At 39.6% G+C, this 23,187-nt stretch overlaps 1 protein-coding gene across 6 annotated transcripts in view; it reads right to left on the reverse strand.

Moving 5' to 3' along the window:
* Positions 1 to 1,106: 1,106 nt before the first annotated feature.
* ADGRA3 (adhesion G protein-coupled receptor A3) overlaps positions 1,107 to 23,187 on the reverse strand; it is a 119,034-nt gene continuing 96,953 nt past the window's right edge. For all 6 annotated transcript variants that reach the window (XM_079920815.1, XM_079920817.1, XM_079920816.1 and 3 more), the window contains 5 exons: positions 16,977 to 17,101; positions 15,770 to 15,893; positions 7,801 to 7,946; positions 4,572 to 4,667; positions 1,107 to 4,430 (listed from right to left, as the gene is read on the reverse strand). In XM_079920815.1, coding sequence (XP_079776941.1) covers positions 3,188 to 4,430; positions 4,572 to 4,667; positions 7,801 to 7,946; positions 15,770 to 15,893; positions 16,977 to 17,101 — 1,734 coding nt within the window. In that variant the 3' untranslated portion in view covers positions 1,107 to 3,187. The remainder of the gene's footprint in view (positions 4,431 to 4,571; positions 4,668 to 7,800; positions 7,947 to 15,769; positions 15,894 to 16,976; positions 17,102 to 23,187) is intronic.

A 23,187-nucleotide genomic window follows, 5' to 3' on the forward strand; every position in this document is an offset into this window, starting at 1 on the left:
AATAGTGAACATGGAGTTACATTAAGTTACACGTGCAAAACAGCCTGAGATTTAGAAATTAGTTGCCACCTATTTACAACCTGAAATATTAACATACTTTTACACATGTATATAAATCACAAAAAATACTCATACACAAACCTAATTTCTAATTGTTACCTAAAAATAGATTAGTATATAACATCATTATATACGTATAAAGTGTGCATATTACACACATTACATAGTATGTAACAGCTTGATTTAAAGAAAAACTTTCATGGAATAAATCATGTGTGTTTCCTTAAGTAGATACAACCAATTATACCTCATTATGAAATTAAAACTCAAAATAGGGACTTCCCTGGTGGCACAGTGGTTAGGAGTCCACCTGCCAATGCAGCGAACACGGGTTGGATCCCTGGTCCGGGAAGATCCCACATGCCGCGGAGCAACTGGACCCATGCACCACAACTACTGAGCCTGCTCTCTGGAGGCCACGTACCACAACCACTGAGCCCACGTGCCACAACTGCTGAAGCCTGTGCGCCTAGAGCCCATGCTCCGCAACGAGAGAAGCCACCGCAATGGGAGGCTGGCACACTCAACAAAAAGTGGCCCCTGATCTCCGCAACTGGAGAAAGCCCACGTGCAGCAACAAAGACCCAACGCGGCCAAAAATAAATAAATAAATGAAATTTAAAACAAAACTCAAAATAACCAGGATGAGAAAGTTTAGTAAAATTACAGATAATAGACACTGTGAAGAGCACAGGTGCTTGCCTTCAGAGAAGCAATCAAAGCACAGCGGACGTGGCATCAGAGAACATGGACCTGGTCCTGGATGTGGCATAACCTGCTGGTACTTCAGCAGGTAAGAAACTCTTTGAGCCTCAGTTGCTGAAAATTTAAAATGAGGAAAATGAATGAGCCAATTTTTAAGACAACTGAAGCATACCTTAAGAGTTTATGATTCTATGAAAAACAGAGAAACCTCAACTAGCAACAAGCCATAGATTATAAAAGACAAATATGGGAAGGATGCAATGTTTTATTCACTTCTTATTCACAAACATGAAATTTCAATTCAAATACTAAGAATATAATGCATCAAGTCATCACTCATCAACTATGCTTTGTGTATCAAAACACTCTGAATATTTTTAGTGGAATCTTCATTTTATTCCAAATATTTGATTTCTTTCCAGTCCCCAACTCTACCAGTCCCAGGCTTCTCTTCCTTCTGTTACCTACAAGAAGCTCTGTTTAAATTAATAAATGCTTACTGAAGGGTGAACACTTCCAAGAAGGGAAAGCCCTCATTTCCTGTGGAAGTAGGAAAAAGCAGAACAAAGTTCTTTTTCTATTTGACCTACGGGTCAAATAAACAGATTAAACGTTGGAGTCATATACTGAAAAATAACAGAGAAAAATTTAAATAACAATAACAATTTAAAAAAAGAATTATTTACTCCATTCCTTATTAGTTTGTCTTGGTCATTTCTAAACATCATCCTGCACATATATATCAACTTACCTGGAGACCCTAGGCTAGGCGGTAGTTAAATGTACAGGTGCCAGATCTATCTACTTAATTGCCTTGTTTCCTCCATCAAAAAGAATGCCTTTAAAACAACACCTAACAAAAGGCTTAAATAGAACCACCAGTTTTATTATTGCGAAGCAAAATAATTTCTAATGCAGTAACCCAATGCAAAATGAACACTTAACACTATAATGCGTGATCACCTGGTATCATCTCTGAGAATTACTCTAAGTAAGCAGTAAATTGCTCAGATTTTGAGGTTTATCAAGCTTGACTTTAGCATTTCTTGGATATATATTTTGAATCTGATCTGATTCAAACCTTGAGACTAGTGCCAAAAACAGATCTAAGCTGTGCCAATCTTTTCAGGCGTTGACTTGCATATCGGAGAGAAGTGAATGCACAAAGGAGCCAGGGCAGACCCGATCTAACTTTCCCGGAAAGGACCCCAGTGAGCCTGGAGACAGGAGATAGATAAGGACTGCAGTGCATCACTGACCAACGATAACTTTTGCATCAGACCTGTGTTTGCCCTTAGAGAGGAATTTAAAAATTAGAACTTTAGCATGAACCTGAGGAACTTTATCTGTTTAAGAACAAAGTAACAGCCAACAGATAAGAGCCAATATTGAAGAATCCAAAGTAAGTGAACGTGAACCTTGTATGACACCTTTTCATTTACGTTCATATATGGGAAGGGGATGAAGAGGCAAACTTCCAGTTATAAAATAATTAAGTCGTGGGGATGCGACATACAGCATAGGGAATAGAGTCAACAATATTTTAAGAACTTCGTATGATGACGGATGGTAACCAGACTTACCGTGGTGATTACTATCTTCATAATGTATAAAAATATCAAATCACTATGTGGTACACCTGAAACTAATATAATAAGTCAATTATATTTCAATTAAAAAGAAATAACATGTGCTGGGAAAAAAAAAAGAATGAATAGGAAAACCAAATATAAACCACTGAAAAGCCACAAAAATATCAAAAATAGTATTAAAAAGATGGGCTAAAGTAATGCAATTTAGGAAAAGCTTTTTAGGCATCTCCGTTTTCAAAAAAAATTCTGTGAGATTTAAAAAAAAAACTTGTAGCATATAAAAAACTGTATTTATAAAATACAACAATCCAAAAGCTCTTTGATTTATATGCCATCAGTGGAGCTAATCATGTAAAAATCTGATAACTGATACGTGTATAATTCTCATTAAACTATCCCAATGCACAAACTTCATTAAAATAGCACTAAATGCTCCTAAAATGTAAAAATATAAGATTGACACAATAACAAACACCTATTTATTGTATTACATACAAGCCTGAAATGTTAAGTAGATATTACAGATCCCAAGAAAATTACATTTCAGATTCTCAAAACGTCCTGCTGGTGCTCTGACAACTAAAACAAGCCACCAGAGGGTTTTTAGAAGGTTGTTTTTTTTTTAAGAGGGTTTTTTTTTTTTTTCAAAATTCATAAAAAAGCAACACGTGGGGGATATAAAATACATAAAATACAAAACTTAGAAGTTTATTCAAAATTCTTTTGAATCCCTAAGGTGGCTGTAAACAGTCGGTTTTTACATGTTCATAGCTTAAAGGAATTTGAGTATCACAGTTTATGTGGATTTCTGCCCAGGAAGCCCACCAATGCTACACAGTAGTTTCGTGTTTCCATAATCCAGTCCTCACATTGCCAGTGCTATCCATACCCAGCAAGGGTCCATCCTGCCCAGTGCTTTTGATTGGTCCGTTCTGAATGGCTAAGTTGAGGCCATAAGACTTCTGCTGACTTTCAAGTTCAACTACAGTTGGCTTCCTTAATGCATCTTTTTTACTACTAGTTGAAACAGGCTTTTCAAAATTCCTGCTGCTTTTGGGAAGTGTGCTACAAGCATCACTGCTATCTTGTTGAGGCGGGTTGTACTGTCTCTCTCTGTAGGCTAAGTAAGCCCTTCGACTCCGAGAGTGTCCTTCATTACTGCCCGGCCGGCTTTTCGACAGGCCATTCTGCACGCTGCCTTCCACGCTCGTGGGGACGTCATAGGCATATTCTCTGAGGACTGTGAGTCTGCTGGCCCGGTGCCCTTTACTTCTGTTTTTATGATGGCGGCTTGGGTGTACGTTTGTTCGAAATGGAACTTCTAAAGGCGCCACGTGCATTTTAATATCATTGTCCATCGAATGCTCCGTCAGACTATTGTCAAGCTGAGGTGTGGCATTCAAAGGCAGAGAGTTGGTATGGCACTGAGCTGCAGCAGCCTGCAAGTTTGTTAATTTGCAGCCCTGGGAGGAGTTTTTGAAGCTTGAGGCACTCTTGTTTGTGCATGAAGATTCTGTGCTGCTGTTGGTGCACTTGGGGGCCTCCCCGCTCGGCCCACTGGAGCTGGGGGGCTGCACGTTGACCTGGACTGAGTACGCGCTCCGGCCCGGGCAGCAAGTCATGATCCATGCGAGCCGGACGTCCTCCCTGTTGACACAATGGTGAACCACGATGAATGCACTGAGGCTCAAACACGTGGCTCCGAAAAAGAAGCTGAAAACCAAGTCTAAAGGGTAATACAAAGAAACAGCCAAGGCCCCAAACATCCACAAAGCGACATATAAGAGCAAGGTGAGGCTGGCTCCCAAAAGCTGAGAGTGGAAAGTATGCTCATTTTCCAGGGCTGATGTTGAGATGAGGGATTGAGACAGGGAATCCTGATGATTTACTTCGCCATTTTCATTGGCTGCCAGCCTCTGCTGCTCCTCACTGGGTTCCTTCAGCTCGTATTTGCGCTCAGGATGTCTTTTCAACTGAATAAATATGCTTAGAAAGTACATACAGTTTACAAAAGTGATGAAGCTGGCAGGCCCGTAGAAGGCTCCCAAGGAGGGTTCCCATGCCATCCAGCAGCTAGGAAAGAAAATGGGGAACCAGCTCAGATGCTACACATGTCAACACACCGTTTAAGAAACTGCAGTAAACTTTAGTGCTTAGGAAACAGTTAGAAGAGAAGCAATCGACTCAGGTACGCAGAGGACACTAAATACTCACTAGGGCGCATTTGGTCGACTACCGTAATTCTTGATGTTTGCTGCCGCTGTTATGCCACAAACTATCACGGGTATACCGCCACCGATCAGGTAAAACCTAGAAAGGGCAGTGATGGAAATAAGAGCACATCAATCCAATTCATTAAGGTGGATACCTCACAGTATCTCAGTACTGCAGAAGTTATTCCTTAAAGATTCATTACTATTCCAATAATGCATTGAAGGTTAACACTTAAAGCCTGCTTTGTTAACAATAACATTTTTTAAAGTTTTTATTTACTTTGGATTTCTTTTTTTTTTAAAAAGCGTATAAGGTTTCTGAGTTAAGGAAAGCTGGTCAGCTTCTGCCACCCTGTGGACAGGCAAAGTAACAGTAAGCTACTACAGGTAGAGCTTCAGTTTATACTTTTTTCTTTTGGGGGAATGGGGCTTCTTTTAGATTCAGCTGATGAAGCAGAAAGTTAGTCCACTACATAATGGACTTTAAGATCTTACTGCGCCACAGGTCAGACTAAATACGTAATGACGTTATTTATTTATTAATGTCCGGCTAAACCTGCATATTCCAGGATGTTCTACTGCTGTGTATGCTTATCTTCAGTCAGCCGAGATTGGGACAAGAAAGATACCTGGATCCCAGCAACGCCCTGCAGCACTCAGGCCCTTCCTGACCCCTTTCCCACAGACTAGCTGGTGCAGGAAGAAATGAGGGAGACAGAGTGGCTGGTCCTATGAAGAACAACTTTTTGCGGGGAGGTACAGCTTCTTTGAGTTCTCTGAAAAGAGAACAGGGAACGTCCTACCCCAGCTAGCTACCCCTGGGTACAGCCAATCTTAATTCTGTATTTGCCAGGTCCAAAGACACAGTCCAAATGCTAACTGGCTGGATAAAGGCAATATTCGTAACACATTTTCCATACATTTTTTCTTAGTCATGCTCACAGGTACTAAAATCCTTCAATATGATATCATTGCTGAAAAAGACAGCTAATTACCCTATAAAACTATAACCCTGTCTTCTAATTTCACAGATTAGAGGCAGGCCAACGTCTGTGGCCCTGCCCTTCTTCCTGCTATGCTAATTCATAGCTGCTTCATACCTGAAAAGAAGGCATCAGTTCACCCAAATTTATCTCGGGCTCCACATTCCTCTCTGCCACTCCTTCCCCACCCGACTCTGGGACTGCCTGTTACCAAATAACCCTTATTTTGCAGCTGTAAATCTTCTTCTCCACTGCATATTCCTTCCAGCCTATAAGTCTATTCATGTTTTCCCTATCTTCTAAAACTTTCCTTCAACCAGCACCTTCTTTCTTGCTCCCTTTGGTGACAAACCCCTGGAAACAATAGCACCATCAAGTGCCTCACCTTTGTCACCTTATTGTGAGATGAGGCCGCTTCCACCTACCATGCTACTGAAACTGCCCTCTCTGAGGCCAGCAGACTCAAGGCAAGCCCCACATCCACCCTCCAGGTAGCCGCGATGCTGGGGTTTCTTTAAGCTCAGGGACATGGGGGAAGGAGAGCATCCTAAAGGGTGAGCTTGCAGTGTCTAAAGCAAAGGGGGGGTACCTGCAGGTCACTAGGGACTGCACAGGCTTTGCAGCCCAAGCCGCCTTTTTGTTTTTAATCACCTAACAGAAAGGAAACCTAACAGAAAGCTGCATGAGGATAGGTAGGATTCCTATCTCTTAGCCAAACGCCATCCCTCAGTTCCTTTAATACCACTGACAGGGGTGTCAAATCACATCCTGCAATCTGACCATGGCCCAGCACTCCTGCTGCCCCTTCCCACCCATGGAACCGCTCTCCCCCGAATCTTCAATGTTCTCTTTCAATTCTTCGCTTTACCTGCTATGGCCCACTGATACGGCCCAGGGATCATTCTTAACTAACTTTTCTCTAGGAGAGGTTGCTCGTTATCAGTGCTTCAACGAATACACGTGAAGACATCTCCTGTCCTGTCCAGAGTACACGTAGCTCGATTTCTCTGCTGAGCACCAGACTCCCAAAATGTAAACTTTCCACGACAGAGTACTGGTGAGCCCACCTCCCCTGTGCTCACCCTCCCGGAGTCCCCGCATCTGCTTTTCCTCTATGATTTTCTCAGTTGATGGACGCACCATCTGCAGAGGGGCCTTAGCGAACTGGAGTAAACACTCTGCAGCCACCTTCGAATCCTGGCACACACCCTCAAATCCAGCTGGCCATCAATCCTGGAGAAACTGCCTCAGGTGTCTGAACACGTATCCTCTCTAATCTCCATGCCACTGTTCTAGCTGCAGTCCTCACGGGGACCCCCGAATGACCTCAGTGGAATTATTAAATATGCCCCCTACCCTCCAGCATTCCAATGTATAGCCCACATTTTAACCTGGCCCCCCACCAAGGCCTGAAACGCAGTTTTCACTCTGAGTCCTACTACTGTACACTGTATACCCTAGGTTCCTGCCTCAGCCAAACTGCACTTCTCAAATTTGCTCAGCTCGCCACGAGATCCTGTATCTGTAGTGCAACCTCCATCCCTTGTGCCGGTGGTCAAGCAACTCCTAATAGCCTACCATCCCCCCGCAGAATTAATGGCTCCTTTGTTGATACTTTCAAATAACACATCTCCACTCCAGCTCTTACACAGCTGCAGCGGGTTCTTCTTTCAGATTGTCTCCTCAGACTGTAAACCCCTCAAGGGCAGGAGGTTTGCCTTCAGTCCCTGGCCCAGGGCAAGGTACACATCCAGCATTCAACACACTCAGAGACACTGATCGACTGACTTCTACTCATCCAGCACAAGAATCCATTGACAACGGATTCAGATTGTAATGGTAGGAAGAGCATGACCCCAAAACTGTTTTGTCTTTTGTAGAGAATAACCACATGGATATGTACTTGACTAGGTTAAAATCTATCCCATGACCTCAAGGAAATAGAAACAGCTCATATTTTCACAGAGCTTACTCTGTGGCCAGTACCATCTTAAGTGCTTTACAAAGTCAGTCACTTATTCCTCACAACAACTCTGTGAAGGAGAATCATTCCCACTTTGTATGAGACAGAAAGGCATAGAGAGGATACATAACTTCACAAAGCACTCCCAGTTGCAAGGCTACTTACAAGTCCATTTTTTTTACTTTCCAAAATTCACTGAGCAATTTTTTGTTATGGCCATGCTTCATTAAATTTAAGATGTACTGGACATTTAACATAAAACAGTACACAAAGATATTAGATACCTGAGCATTGGTCTTGGTGGAGGTGGCAGCTCATCAGGATCCTGGCATCTTTTAGCTTTTCTAGTGACTTGTTTGTAGATATTCCGAGCTGTCACTCCCACCCAGAGAACTGTAGCAAGGGTGGAATAATGAAGAATTATTCCAACCTAGAAAGAAGATTGAAGAATACATGAACTAAAACAAACAAAATTCCCCTTTACAATCATAAAGTACAGTAGCTGCCAGTAAACTTTATCAAAAAGATTGGTAAGTTACTTTTGAAAATCTGACTCAAAAACAGTATGAAGGTGTATTCTAATGATCAATTCCTTCGCCTGCTGATAAAACAAAGAAAGCACTCTAAAAGAGGTATAATAGAGGATCAAATCAACTGCTGGACCTAGGAGGCCCACAGACTACAACTTATACCCAAGATGACTCTAAATATATCACGGAATTCGCTCCTGGACAACAATAAGCCAAAGACATGTTACTCATAGATGCTATGTTATAAATTAGAGTTGAGTTCCCAAAGCCCATTTTAAGGAGGAATATAGAAGTCAAGGGTAACTAGAGGGTGGAAGTCACAGCACACAGAGTCAGAGACCTGAGTAGTTCTAATTCAGAGCTTTTATATATCCAAATGGTAAGTGAGCAATATAACAGATTGATCATTTTAAGTGAGTGAGCTCTGAAATCAACAAGTTTGCCTGGTTTTAAAACAAGAATCAACCCCTTATGACACCTTAGCAAGCTTGTATAACATTTCAAGCATTGTTTTCCTCATCTGTAAACTGAGAATATAAAACTACCATGAGGCTTTGAAAAAGACAGTCTATATAAAACATTTAGCACATCGCCTGGTCCCTGATAAGCAATTAAAAATATGGCAATATTTTTATTATTACTTATTAGGAGTATGGTTTTAAGAAAATAATGTCAACCTTTCCGAAATTAATGTTTCTCATTTGAACAGTGGAAGGATTATCAATAACCATCTCTAGGGATTTTGTAGGGACTGAATGGGCACAAGACCTGAGACATAATAAGTGCTTGATAAATGATGGATAATTGAAATATATGTAAATGACACCAAGTTTCTTCCCAGAGGGGTGATGAGGGGTATGTTTATCATGTAACCTGTGTTTGAAGCAACACCAGTTAAAGATAAAATTTTAGATGAAGATATGTATGGGGCTAAGAGAGGTTTAAAATCTGTTTTTAAAAAAATAAGTACATGGGTCAATGGAGCAGAAAGGACATAGTTCAGCTTTCTTATCTAACTACTTCCTATCTTTTTGATTCTTTCTTCTTATACAATGATTACAGGTAAAATCCTATTAATGAAAAGCTCCAAGGGGAAAAATAATTTGTTTTTAAAGGATGGCTCTCCAATTTCAAGAAAATCAAACTGATTGACATTATCAAACCTAGGTCAGTAATAGAAGCATTTAGACTGCTGCCTAAGGCCCATTTTAATGAGAACCGATCTGCAGTTAAACGTGGTGACATAAAAGCTCAGGTATTATTTTGCAGGGCAAGATACTAGGGTGGTCACTGTCCTCTTAATGACTAGAAGGGCTAGGAGGGTGGATCCAGCCCGGCCAAACCAGAGCGGTCAGAGTATCTTCTTATTAAGAAGAAAAGTGGCTCCTTGGTTCTCGTTAGTTTTACTGACTGCACTATAAAAGCAAAATTTACAGATATAAGTGGAACAAATAGCATAAAATAACCCTTTGAGCTACCTGGAGTCACACGAAATATTGTAAATAAAAATAGTATCCTTGGATTTGGTGCATAGAAACCAAACATTCAAAACAAATCACTGATATTGACTCAAAATGGTATACTCTACTGTTGCTAGTTTTCTCTGACACAGAGGTCAAAAGAATGAGACAGGGCTGTAAATAAGTTTAAAAACTTATTTTTTCAACAGAGGTGCAAGATGGAGAATTTTTTGGAGAATTTTCTTGTTTTAGTTCTAAGAGGTAAAACTCAACCTTTAGATTTTGAAGTGTTTCTTATGGCATTTCAAAATATGCAGAAGAAGTTTGCACACCTGAAAGATACTGAAGTCTTCTAGTTAAACAATTATTACCAATAGTGGAATTTCAGGAGTCTGATGTCACCTGCTAACAGTCACATAAGCAAATCACCGAATATTCCACAAGAACCAGAATAAAGTAGTAGGCACTGAGAACTAGCAGAGAGGGTGTTCCTGTCTTTTGAAAGGAGGGAGGTGCTTCCTATTTTATTCTCCATCAGACACTTGGGCTATACTTGAAATATAACCTCACTGTCACAATTTCTTCCAAATAAACAAGAAATACATGTGGGAAATCTGTAACCAGTTTGGAAATAAACAATCTAATTCATTAGGGCATGTAGACAATTCATTAAATGCAACAGATTAGAACTGAAGAAAGTCACCTTACCTCAGGGACGACAATATCCAAAGTTGCAAAATGGATACAAAATACTTATCCTGAACAGTCGCACTTTATATACTCGTTACCTAACCATAAACTGCTCACATACCAGAGACCAGACATTGTAACAACTGGATTTTTAACCACCAATAGAACTACAATAGTACAGCATGCACAACCAAGTGTGCAAAAAATGATCTTTATACTCAGTCAGATATGAATATATATAAAAATTAAGAGCTTCCACTTTTGAACACCTGCCATGTATCCCAAAATGTATCAGACAATTTTGTGCATGCTTCTATTTCATCCTCTTAGCATCCCCATTCATTTAGCATTACAGACAAGGAGGCGGAGGCTGAAAGAAGTTAAATCATCCACCAGAGGTCACATGGTCAGTGGCAGGGCTGCAACTCATAGTAGACCCCTCTACTCTGCGGGTCCTCTCTCAACAGGCAAGCACAGTTATTGGGGTGGGGTGGGGGACAGGACACACAGAGTCAAAGAGACTGTCGTCTGAATCAGGCCTCTGCCACCCAAAGGCCCTAGTGACTTGGGGCAAGTTTTTTCAATTGTCTAAGACTCAATTTCTGTACTAATAAAATCTGTGAGTAAGAAATACTTCCTAGGGTTAATATGAAATTTAAGATGACAAACTTGCAGTAGTTGGCAAGTAGAAAGCTCTTAATATCCACGGGTTGAATCTTTCCCGATGCATCTCACATGCCACTGCAGCGGTCCTCTGGATAAAAGACATCAGAGAACACCTGAGAAGGTCAGCTGGCACGATATTTAATAGATTAAATCATGAGGTGGTAGAGCAACAAGGTAACTTAAATAAGATCCAGCCAAATCCTTTCACTGCAGAGCTAAGGAAACCAAGGACCGGAAAATTAACGCTCAAGCAGTTATTCGGCAGCCCGGCACGACCCAGAACCCAGATCCTTTCCCACCTTGAGTCAACAGCCCCTTCTACTCTATCACTCAGCTTCTCCGTTCTCCTTTGGCTCCTCTTGCAAAAAGAGAGTTCAAGGCTATAGAATGTGTCCACGGCACCACCCAGAACGGATGACAAAAGCAGCAGAGGGGGAAGTACCTGGCCGGTGGGGCATTTAATAACCTCAACCAATCACTTCGGGGAGGAACCTGTATTAGAACCTGTCCACACTGTTCATAAAATACGTGAGCTCTGAAACGGAGAGAAGCCAAATCTACACCGATCATGCGCACATACAAAAACTGCCTGTGAAAGGTGGACACTTTAGGGTTCAGTTTTAGAGGTGGAAGAAGAGCCCAAGAAACATGAAGCCCCTACTAAGGTTAGGCAACTAGTCATACGGGCTGTTCTGGCAGACACAGCTGGCTACTAACTGAATTAAGTATTAGAATAACAAAGTGAAGTAAGTCATGTCTGGGTCAGAAATAACAAGAATGATGTTATGTCTTTCACAGAGGAAGGAAAGAACACTGTTAAAAAGAAAAAAAAGAACAGAAGAAAACAACATATAAAACCTGTCCATCCCCCACCCTAGCTTTTCTGGGTAAATCCTTAACTAACAGACATCTGTTATTGAGACTCTAATAACTCAGTGCAATTCCTGCCCTTTTCATTCTAGAAATGGTACAAAATACCATTCAGGATGATGAAAGGCAGTCATCTTTACTATGGCCTCTTTCTGTTCATTTCCTTAGTGAAATAAATTTGTCTATTCCAAGAAATCAATGAATATTTTTTAGATAGAACTGAGACTATTACTACCATTGTGTGCTGAATACACTCCTAATTGTTCATGCTCAAAACAGCTCCAGGTGGAATGATTTCTACTATTAGCAAACAGAGGCCTTTTTTGTTCATTTATCCAATATCTGCTGAGCACCTTCTATGCGTCAGGTCTTACACTGATTCTTGGATAAACACTGGTGAATCGAATCAATATAATTCCTGCTCCTGGAGAGCTCTGAGTCCAGAGACAACAAACAGGTAAACAACAGTCAGTCACAAAGTTTTGTAGGCACCATGGAATTTTAATAAGCACCAGAGGATAATGAGGGGAGGGGGGTGGAGGGACTGCATCTCTGAAACAGTGACAGTAAACTGAGACCTACAAAGTAAGTGGGAGTGGGCCAGGTAAAGAAGGGGAGAAAGACTGAGAAAAGAGAAGCACTGTTTTTTGTACATGTATTAAGTTGGTCCGAGATCCGTTACCTAACTTCTCATAGGCTCCCTAACAAATCTGTTTTCAGATGTATAGTAATGGCCTGAAACAGGGAAATATTCTGCACTGCTAAGAGGTAATTATATCAATAACAATAGTAGTAATAGCTAGCGTCTAACTGAGCATTTACTGTATGCCAGGCACTCCTGAGTCATTTAATCCACTCAATTCTTATGTGCGCGTGCGCACGCGCGCACACATACTTTCAACTGGATCTCATGAATACAACATTGGATTAATCATCAGCCTTAGGTTAATGACCATCCTAATGATTGGGCCAAGCACAAAAGCATAGCCTGCCTTTATTTAGTTATTTAATTACCTATTGCTAATAATAGGTGTCCAAGAATCTTTCAATAAGACAAAAAGTAAGATCTTGACAAAAACCTGTATCAAACCATATGGTCCCCTTCACCCAAGGTAATCATCACCCTGTATCCTGTGTTTATCATCCCTTTGCTTTCCTTTTTTATACAGTTTTGTTGCACTTATATATTTTCATTAAAAGTGTGCTGTTTCATTTTAGTTACATTCACCTTTATTTTAAAAAAAGATAGCAGGGTGAATGTCACTTACGGGACTTAATTTTTCACTTATATTCCTGAGATTGACTCACACTGCTATGCCTTGTTGTAATTCATTAATTTTGACTCTTGTGTAATATCACCGTTTATTCATTCACCCTCTCAGTGATCGACACTGGGGTTGCTTCCAGGTTTCTGCTACTGTGTAGAGTGCTGCTATGAATATTCACAGGCACATGCCTGTTCCACGTGTGTCAGCTCACTCTGAGCCCAGGAGTGGGACTGTGGGTCCAGGGTGTGTGAATGCTTACCTTTAGAAGGTAAAAGCCTCCTGGAGTCATCCGCTTACATTCCCACCATGTATAAATAAAACATGTGGATCCACATGTTCTTCAATACTTGGCATTGTCAGGCTTAATTTTTCTGACAGAAAAACGCATAGTATGGTAGCTATCTGAATTTGCATCTCTGTGACCACCAATGCCATGGAACATCTCTTCAGGCGTACCCTGGCCCTGTGTTTACTCTGCTGTCTGTCATTCTCGCCACTTTTCCTACGGTGCTGTGTGTGGCATTCTCACTGATTACAGTTTTTAACATATATATATATATATATATTTTTTTTTTATTCTAATGCTCTGTCAGTGGTTATGTATTGGGAATAGTTTCTTCTAATTTGAAACTTGTCTTTTCACTTTCCTTAGGAATCTTAATTTTTCAAAAAGATCTTATTTTTAATTTAGTTCAATGTATGTCCTTTCTAGTCATATTTAAGAAATCCCTCCTTATCCCAAGGATTATGCTATTTTCTAATATAAATGTTCACTCTTTGGTTTGGACTTATGTAAGTTTTTAATCTACCCAAAGTTGACTTTTTAAAAATGGCTTGAAGTATAGATCCATTTTAATCTTTTTCCAGATGGATTTCCCCAGCTCCCTTAACTGTACAGTGGTCTGTCTTTACCCAACTGATGAGGCAAGTAACCTCTGTCTTGTACCAAAGCTCTGCGTGGGTCTGCTTCCAAGCTTGCTCTTCTGTGTTGGTCAATTTATCCATCCCTACACCAAACACTACAGTTTTAACTACAACAGCCTCAAAAGTTTGGATCATTAGAAGTCTTCCTATTCTACTATTTTCCAGAAGTGTCCTAGCTATCTTTGGTTCTTCTTTACTTTCATATAGATTCAAAGACCATTTTATTGAGTTTCATGAAAAATTCTCTTATCTATAGGTTAATTTAGGAGGAACTGCCACCTTTCTGATTTTAATTCTTCCTATTCTTGGACCTAATGTATCTTTCCATTTATTTAGGTCTTCTTTAATATATAATAAATTTTTACCTGCAAATCTTGAACACTTTTTATTATTTCGAAGTACTTGCTATTTTTTGATACTATATAAACGATACCTTCTCATTAATTGTTTTCCCATAGTTGCATTTCTGCATACTAGCAGCAAAATTTTGTACATTAAACTACATTTTAAAAAAACTACATTCACTTTTGCTAAACTTTCCTATTTTTTTCAAATAATTTACCTGGAAATTATTTTAGCTTTTTTAATATAAATAATCACATCATCTGACAACAACTCGATTATTATTCCCAATTTACAGGTGAGAAAACTGAGACACAAAAATGTTACATATTGAAATCGGGATCTAGAAAAGATAATTGTATTCCTATGTTCACTGCAGTGTTACAACATCCAAAAGTTGGAAACAATCTAAATGTCTATCGATAAAGAAAATGTGATGTATACATACAACGGAATATTTACTCAGCCATAAAAAAGGAAATCCTGTCGCATACTACAACATGGATGAACCTTGAGGACATTATGCTAAATGAAATAAGGCAGTCACAGAAGGAAAAATACTGCATCATTCCACTTATATGGGGTATTTACATAGTCAAGCTCACAGAGACAGGAAGTAGAACGGTGGCTGCCAGGAGCTGAGGGGAGGGGGAAATTGAAGGTTGCTGATCCGTGGGTATAATTTCAGTCATGCAAGATGAAAAAGTTCTAAAGATCTGCTGTACAACATTGTCCTTATAGTTAATAACTGTACTACACACTTAAAAATTTGTTAAGAGGGTAGATCTCATTATGTGCTTTTCTGCAATTAAAAAAAGTTAAATAAATTGCCCATAGAAACACTGGAAACAGTAGAGCTGAGATCCAAATCTAGGTAGTCTGAACTCAATACTCTGTGACACTGCTTGCTATCATGTACATAGAAAAGAGTATGCAAATAAATAAAATTTTACATATTTCCTATTCACATATTAGTTTTGATTTTTCATACTTACACTGCAAAAATACTGTTTAGTAAGGCTACATATGTAATAATTTATTTGAAATTAAGAGTTGACCATATTTTTAAATTCTTTATATGTACCACAGGTAAAAAGTTTCTCATTTTTACATCTTACAGTTAAAATTTTTTCTAATTCCTACTATTTTCATAAATAGATAAAATAATTTTTAAAATCCTACTGTCGGAAAATGTCACTTCTCTTTCAATCATAGTCAGGATTTTATAAATTTTTTTAATTAAATGTTTGGCATTATAACAGGCATGACAAGTAGCACAAAATTCCCCAAGACAAAAAGACAAGCTCCATAAGTCATATATTCAGTTGTGAAACGATAATTCAGAATTTGAAGTATACTGGTAAACTGTTTAAGTGACACACAGTTTGACTTTAATTAGCTAAAGAAAAAAGCTTTAAAGAAACAATTTTCCTTTTGTAGTTAATGAAACATGACATTTCTAATAGCAAATTTTTTTCATTTCAGTTTTTTACTTTGACTTACTGCTTGGCAGACGCTGGCATTTCTGGTTTGAGTTACTCCTCCCACAAAGATCACACATGTCAGAAAAATATGAAAGCATAAGTTCACAAGCATGTGCCAGCCTTTGAGACTGATTCTAATCAAACTGTTAAAAGAAAAGGGAAAAAATAAGACCCAGGTTAGTATACTTGAAGCTGGACATCTTCAAGTTAACATTTCCAACTCATAACAGGCCAGATGTAAACGTTTGAACATTTTATTAAAACATACTATCAGACACACACACACACACACACACACACACACACACACACACACACAGGGTTTGAGAAATCACTCAATACAGTTTCTTAACATTTAACTTTGCAGTACAGTAAAAAAAACAAGTCAAATGGAACTACTACATCCACTAAAGGCTAAACAAAATCTCCATAATAAGAAATATGTGAGCTTTTGTTAGTTACAATGTCTTATGACAGATGGATTACTTGTTTGCTTCCCAGAGATTTCTGCAAGGTGCCATGCTCTATTTTTCCTGACTTACTAGGATAACATGGTCTAAATGCCCAGTGCATTTCTTCCTGGCCTTTCATAATGAAATGCTGAAGTCTCTCTTTTTTACATCAAAATCTCCTTGTTTCTTAACTAAATACCAAGAAATGTCACATATGTCCAGCTTAAAGAGGAAAATACATTCTAGCAAAACCTCTTGTAAAGTGAATTTCTGCTTAGAAAATCCTTTCAGCTCATTACTTCTCACCATAAAATAAAATTTCTGTAGCTTTGCCTCCAATTAACAAAGACCATATCCCACACTTAAATTCCACAAACATTCTTAAATGCTGTCTATAAAAAGGAATATCACAACAGGCAAGAATTTACAAAACAGAAATAATACCACAGTCTGGTTCTGGGAGACACATCTGCAGGTAACCAGGCTCCACCTTATCTCCCCCCCATGCCCCACCCCCCAGCCACCAACACAGACTTCCCAGATTCTTTCCCAGGTACAAACCCAGCAAAGTGACTGAGTGCTGTAGAAGATGAATTCACCATCACAGGCACTAATTATTTATGTCTTGAATTGCATGAAGTGAAGAAGGCCTGTAGGTATTCTGAAGTAATCGTCCTTACTTTGGAAGGATAGCATGGTATTAAACTCAGTTTTATCCTAATTAAATGTGAAATAAACTCCACAGACCTCTATTCACCAAGTGTTATTTCTTACCTGTGATGGTATATGTAACTGACGATGACCACTAAGAGGCAGAAGAGAAGAATGACAGCCGTGGTATAGACCACAGGGTGCAAGAGATTGGCTGCCTGGGTATAGAGTTCAGATCCCGTCAAATCCTAAGGGGGGGAAATGAAAGCATTATTCTAGGAGCACTTCTCTGGACATCTAGTTACTGAGATTTTCTCAGTGACTAAAACCTACTGATAAACAGAACTCTGGCCCTTACATCTCTTCATGTTATTCAAGGACTATGGTTCACGCTATTTTCCTCACACATTACTTTGCCCTCCTAACTCCCATGTGTTAACTACTCATGCAGTGTGTGTATACACATACACACACTCTCTTGTCTTACCATAGACCATCTGCTTTACAAATCTGAATACTGACTCTCCTATGAGGGTAATGGAGAGAGAACAGCAGTGATTCAGAAGGGCAACCACAGACCTCATCCTTTTTGATGCCCTTTCACCCACTTATCACTCTGTGCATTCACCAGCTGATAAAGCACAAAGCAGCAGCATCTTCAAGTCAACCTCCCACAGTCAAGTTCAACAAATATGAATGAACCAGACATGGTGCAAAGCACAGGGACAGAGTGGTAAACCGTGGTTCTTGCCCTTGAAGAGCTGAAAGTCACAGGGCACTAAGATGCACAATCAGATCACAGTAATGTTTGATGAACAAGAGAGCAGCCCGGTGATGGGAGCGAAGAGGTCAAAGATCAGTTAACAGTAAATAATAATAGCAAATCACTTACATAGCATTTACTATAATCCAGGCACGGTGCCAGCACCTTACACAGAGTAACCCTATGAGCTGGGTATATTGTTAGCCCATTTCATAGCCTGAAAAACTGAGGCACAAAGAGGTTAAGTGCTGGGAAGGAGGATTAGATCCAAAAGAGCTTGGTTACCAAGGTTGTGATCCCAAAACCAAGGCAGACAGTGCCTTCCTAAAATGAAAACAGTGGATAGCTTAATGCTTCCTTCCTTATAAAGGACCAAAGCAGGCTGGGAGGACGCCTGCACCCAGGCCGGACAACCAGGGTTTCAGGGTCAAAGCTGTAGATTTACCAGATCCTAGCACTAAACTCTCTTTCTAAACTGATTCTGAAAGCTGCAAAATGGTCAGCTGGATGTGAGAAGGCGTTCATAATGGGTGCACCTCCAATCCGGAAGTTCTTGAGACAATTCCGGAAACTAGAAAAACTAGATGAAAGACAGGAGGGAATGGGTGACAGACAAGGACACTGAAGACGGGCTCAACGGAGTAGGGAAGGAAGCAGCACATTTTCCCATAGAAGAATCAGAGACTGACAGTGTATAATTACAGATCCAAAAAGATCCTATTAGAACACCTTAACAAGCCCCTCACCGTAACAAATTACGAACAGAGGCCACGGAGCCTGACAAAAATCAGAGTTAATGGGCAACTGTGAGATACCACACAGAAAACTGCATTCCAGCCCAGGCACTCGACCCCACTGTGATGAGTCTCGAACATACAGTCCTTCTCTTTATTCGATAAATGTTAACAGGGTACCCACCATGGCAAGGCGCTACGCTAAGCACTGGGCATCAGCTAAATGCAGGACCCTCCAGGGCTGACAGTCTATAAACTAAGACTCGAAAAGGAAAATACAAGACAAAAGCCTACCGCCACCATTCTGAACCTGCCCTTGTGAGATGCCCGTGGGATCGGTCTATGGTACACAGCTTCAAGGTACTTGCATTCTGCTAAAAGTCCAGAATATTAGAGGAGAAATTCCAAAACTACTAGGGCAACTGGAACCAGTTAAACGCTAGCTGGAGTGCACACATTTCCCCTCGCTTCTATGAAAAGCTCCTCTTCCCATGTAGACTAAATAATTGAGGATAAACTTTCAGTGTCCAGAATGTGGTCTCTAGACTCTTTCCGTGCGTTGCCTGCTTTCCATTTCCTCCAGGAAATGTTCAAGAATACGTCACCACTTACTAGCTGTATGATTTGGGGCAGTTACTGAGATGGAGATACCACAATTATCTCATCTGGCAGGATCTGAGGAAGGGGCAGAAGGTGTGTACGCGTGTCTTCCACCAGCCTTTGCAGAGAATAACAAGACACAGGCGGCTAGATATTATCTAATAAAACATCAAAGTGCCAGCTCAGTTCTCAAAATATGTCATATACAATATTTACACTTAAAAGAAATTAGGGCTTCCCTGGTGGCGCAGTGGTTGGGAGTCCGCCTGCCGATGCAGGGGACACGGGTTCATGCCCCGGTCCGGGAGGATCCCACATGCCGCGGAGTGGCTGGGCCTGTGAGCCATGGCCGCTGAGCCTGCGCGTCCGGAGCCTGTGCTCCGCGACGGGAGAGGCCACAACAAGTGAGAGGCCCGCGTACCACAAAAAAATAAAAAAGAAATCAGTCGTTTTTCAAAAGCCAAATGTGATATAGTATGAGAAAGAAGCTAGATGTTGACACAGAGGACCCAGACTCTTAAAATTCCAAGGTAGGACTGCAGGAAGGAGCAAGTACTATTGACTGGTCACACAGAGCACTGCTTCTGCAGGGGCATTTTTGTTGTCACAACAAACTGAGCTTCCCAAGTGAAAGAGAACCTCTACTGAGAAAATGACCTTTGGAAAGGTGTGAAGAGCCAGAGAGTAAAACGGTTTAGGCTTTGCGGGCCAAGAGCAAATTGAGGCTATTATGCAGGTACTTGTTAACCACTTAAAATATAAGCATTAAAAAATTAAAAACCACTCCTAGCTTTCCAGCATTTAGAACATCAAGCAAACAAACAAATGGCAGCTGACTGGAACAGGCCTGTGGGTCAAATGTCTGCCAGGGTTTGCAGACCCGCTGCCCAGTATAAAGGAAACAGATCAAGTTAAGAAAAACTTCCTATCTTGATGACAAAAATACAAGAGAATACTATTTAAAATAACTGCGAAGATCGGGATAGGAAAGAAGAGAAGTTAAAGATTAAAACAAAAGAGGTAAAGTAGAAATCCGAATCAAAATGATTTTCAATTACATCGGTCAACAATATAGGCTTTGTGATACTATAACGAAAACATTGGTGAATGGGGTCAAAAGGTACAGATTTCCAGTTATAAAATAAAGTCCTGGCAATACAGCGTGCAGTATGGGGATTATACTTAATAATACTATATTGCATATTTGAAAGCTGCTAAAAGAGTAGATCTTAAAAGTTTTCATCACAAGAGAAAAAAATTGTAACTGTAGGGTGATGGATGCTAACTAGGCTTACTGTGGTGATCATTTTGCAATATACACAAATATCAAATCGTTACACTGTATACCCGAAACTAATACAATGCTGTATGCCAATTATACCTCTACTTTAAAAAATTCAGTATCTACCTGTACAGGGAGAGGAGGTGACATCTCAAATACCCTCAAATCCTATAATTTCACTGCTACCTATGATTCTTGTTTTCACTCTTTCTCTTTTTATAAATGAAATCACTTATATTAAAAGAATTACTAAATACATGGTCCATAAATGGCCACTAGGAGACACCCATGAGAAAAAAAGTAGAAGTGTCATTCAGTTTGCAATATAGTGATATATAAGATAGGAAAAGTCTGTGCCTCTGGTGCTTACTCAACAGTCCATCACTAAATGGTGATCCTAGTCACTCTCTTTTATATGGTGCAAAGTTTAAGAAAATAGGCCAGAAAACGGAAAGTAAAGTTTTCCACCAAAATAAACTGCATCAATTCAGAGAATATTAGAATACCAGAAAGTATGTTAAAAACTGCAAAGATAGTTATTATTAAGGAACTGAATAAATGGAAGAAGAGTTTTTGAAATTCTTTGTTTACTTGACAGAGATTCACACATTTACAAGGGTTTACTTTTAGCCTAAGAATTACTAAATATGAAATTACTGGCAGTTTTAAATAATTCATTATCATCATATCAATAATAAGAATAATTATAAATCAGTAATTGTTTAAACTCACCAGGATCTGAATAATGGAAGGAAGTCCAAAGAAAAACATCTCAGGGTACCCTCTGTTTGTCAGAGTATAAGTATTTTGAAGAGTTTGACAATAAAATAAAATTTTAAAATAGATCTGAAATCAAAAATGTAAAAAAACCCACAAAAAAACAAAAAAAACCCCAAGACTATGACGTCTATGTTGCTTTTAATTTTTCCCCTAAGAAACAAAGCATAACTTAAAGATTTTAATCCTCCTACCATACACCATACACAAAAGTCAAGTCCAATTAAATCACAGACCTAAATGTGAAAGGTAAAACACACTTAAAGCTTCTTAAGGCAAACAAAGGAAAATATCTTCATGATTTGGGGGTAAGCAAAGATTTCTTAAATAGGACATAAAAAAGTACTACTAAAAAAATTTAGAAAAATTAGAAACTCTGCTCATAAAAAGACAACATTAAAAGAAAAAGGCATGTGTATAGACTGAATGTGTCCCCCTCACAAAATTCGTATGTTGAAATCTAACCTCCAATGTGACGTTATTTGGAGATGCTGCCTTTGAGAGGCGATTAGGTCATAGGATGGAGCCCTTATGAACAGGATTAGTGTCCTTTTATAAAAGAGATACCAGAGAGTTCCCCTGCCCCTTCCACCATGAAAGGACACAGAGAGAAGACAGCATCTATGATCAGGAAGCCAGCCCTCATTAGATACTGAATCTGCTAGCTTCTTGATCTTGGACTTAATTAAGCCTCCAAAACTGTGAAAAAAAAATTTCTGCTGTTTGTAAACCATCTACTCTGTGGTATTCTGTTCTGGCAGTTGAATTGATTAAAACAGGCATGAACTGAGAGAAGACATTTGCAACACATAAATCCAACAGAGAGCTCCTATTCAGAACTCACGAAGAATTCCTATAAACCAGTAAGAAAACAACAGACAACCAAATTAAAACTGGCAAGACTTGAGCAATAACTTCACAAAAGGGCATACCCAAACTGCCAATATGAAAATGAAGAGGTACTCAACATGATTAGTCACCAAAGAAAGGCAGATTAAAACCACAATGATCAATCACAACACAACCACTAGAAGGCAAAAACTAAAGATTGACAATATCAAGCATTGACAAGGATGTGGAGCAATTAAAACTCATTACTGGTGAGACTGTAAACCAATAAAACCACTTTGGTCAATTGCATGGCATTACCTACCAAAGCGTATGGGTGCCTAGAACCTAGCAATTCCACTCCTGAATGCACACGTCCATCAAAAAAACATGTGCATGCATATATACAATGGAATATTACTCAGCCATAAAAAGAAACGAAATTGAACTATTTGTAAACAGGTGGTTGGACCTAGAGTCTGTCATACAGAGTGAAGTAAGTCAGAAAGAGAAAGACAAATACCATATGCTAACACATACATATGGAATTTAAGAAAAAAAAAATGTCATGAAGAACCTAGGGGTAAGACAGGAATAAAGACACAGACCTACTACAGAATGGACTTGAGGGTATGGGGAGGGGGAAGGGTAAGCTGTGACAAAAGCGAGAGAGTGGCATGGACATATATACCTGCCAAACGTAAGGTAGATAGCTAGTGGGAAGCAGCCGCATAGCACAGGGAGAACAGCTCGGTGCTTTGTGACCGCCTGGAGGGGTGGGATAGGGAGGGTGGGAGGGAGGGAGACGCAAGAGGGAAGAGATATGGGAACATATGTATATGTATAACTGACTCACTTTGTTATAAAGCAGAAACTAACACACCATTGTAAAGCAATTATACCCCAATAAAGATGTTAAAAAATTTAAAAAAAAACAACAAAAAACATGTGCATGAATATTTACAGCAGCTTTTTCTTGATACCAGATCCTTGCAACAACCAAAATACCCATCAACAGTAGAATGCACAAATTTTGATATCTTTGCACAATGGACTACTATGCAGCAAAAAAAAATGAATAACCTGCTGCCACATGAAAAAACGAAGATGAATCTCACAGATGTAATGATGGGAAAGAAACCAGACACAAAGAGTGCATGCTATACATTTCCACTTATATGGAACTGGAAAAACTTATCTACAGTGATAGACATCAGAAGGGTTATCTCTTGAGATGACAGTGGAAATTAACTAGAAAGAAACATACCAGAGCCTGTGAGTGCTCAAGTAAAAGTCTTTATCTTGATGGCAGCTAAATATGTGTTCACAGATAAAAATATCAAGCTATAT

Source organism: Stenella coeruleoalba, assembly GCF_951394435.1.
Source record: "Stenella coeruleoalba genome assembly, chromosome: 4".
Lineage (NCBI taxonomy): Eukaryota > Metazoa > Chordata > Mammalia > Artiodactyla > Delphinidae > Stenella > Stenella coeruleoalba.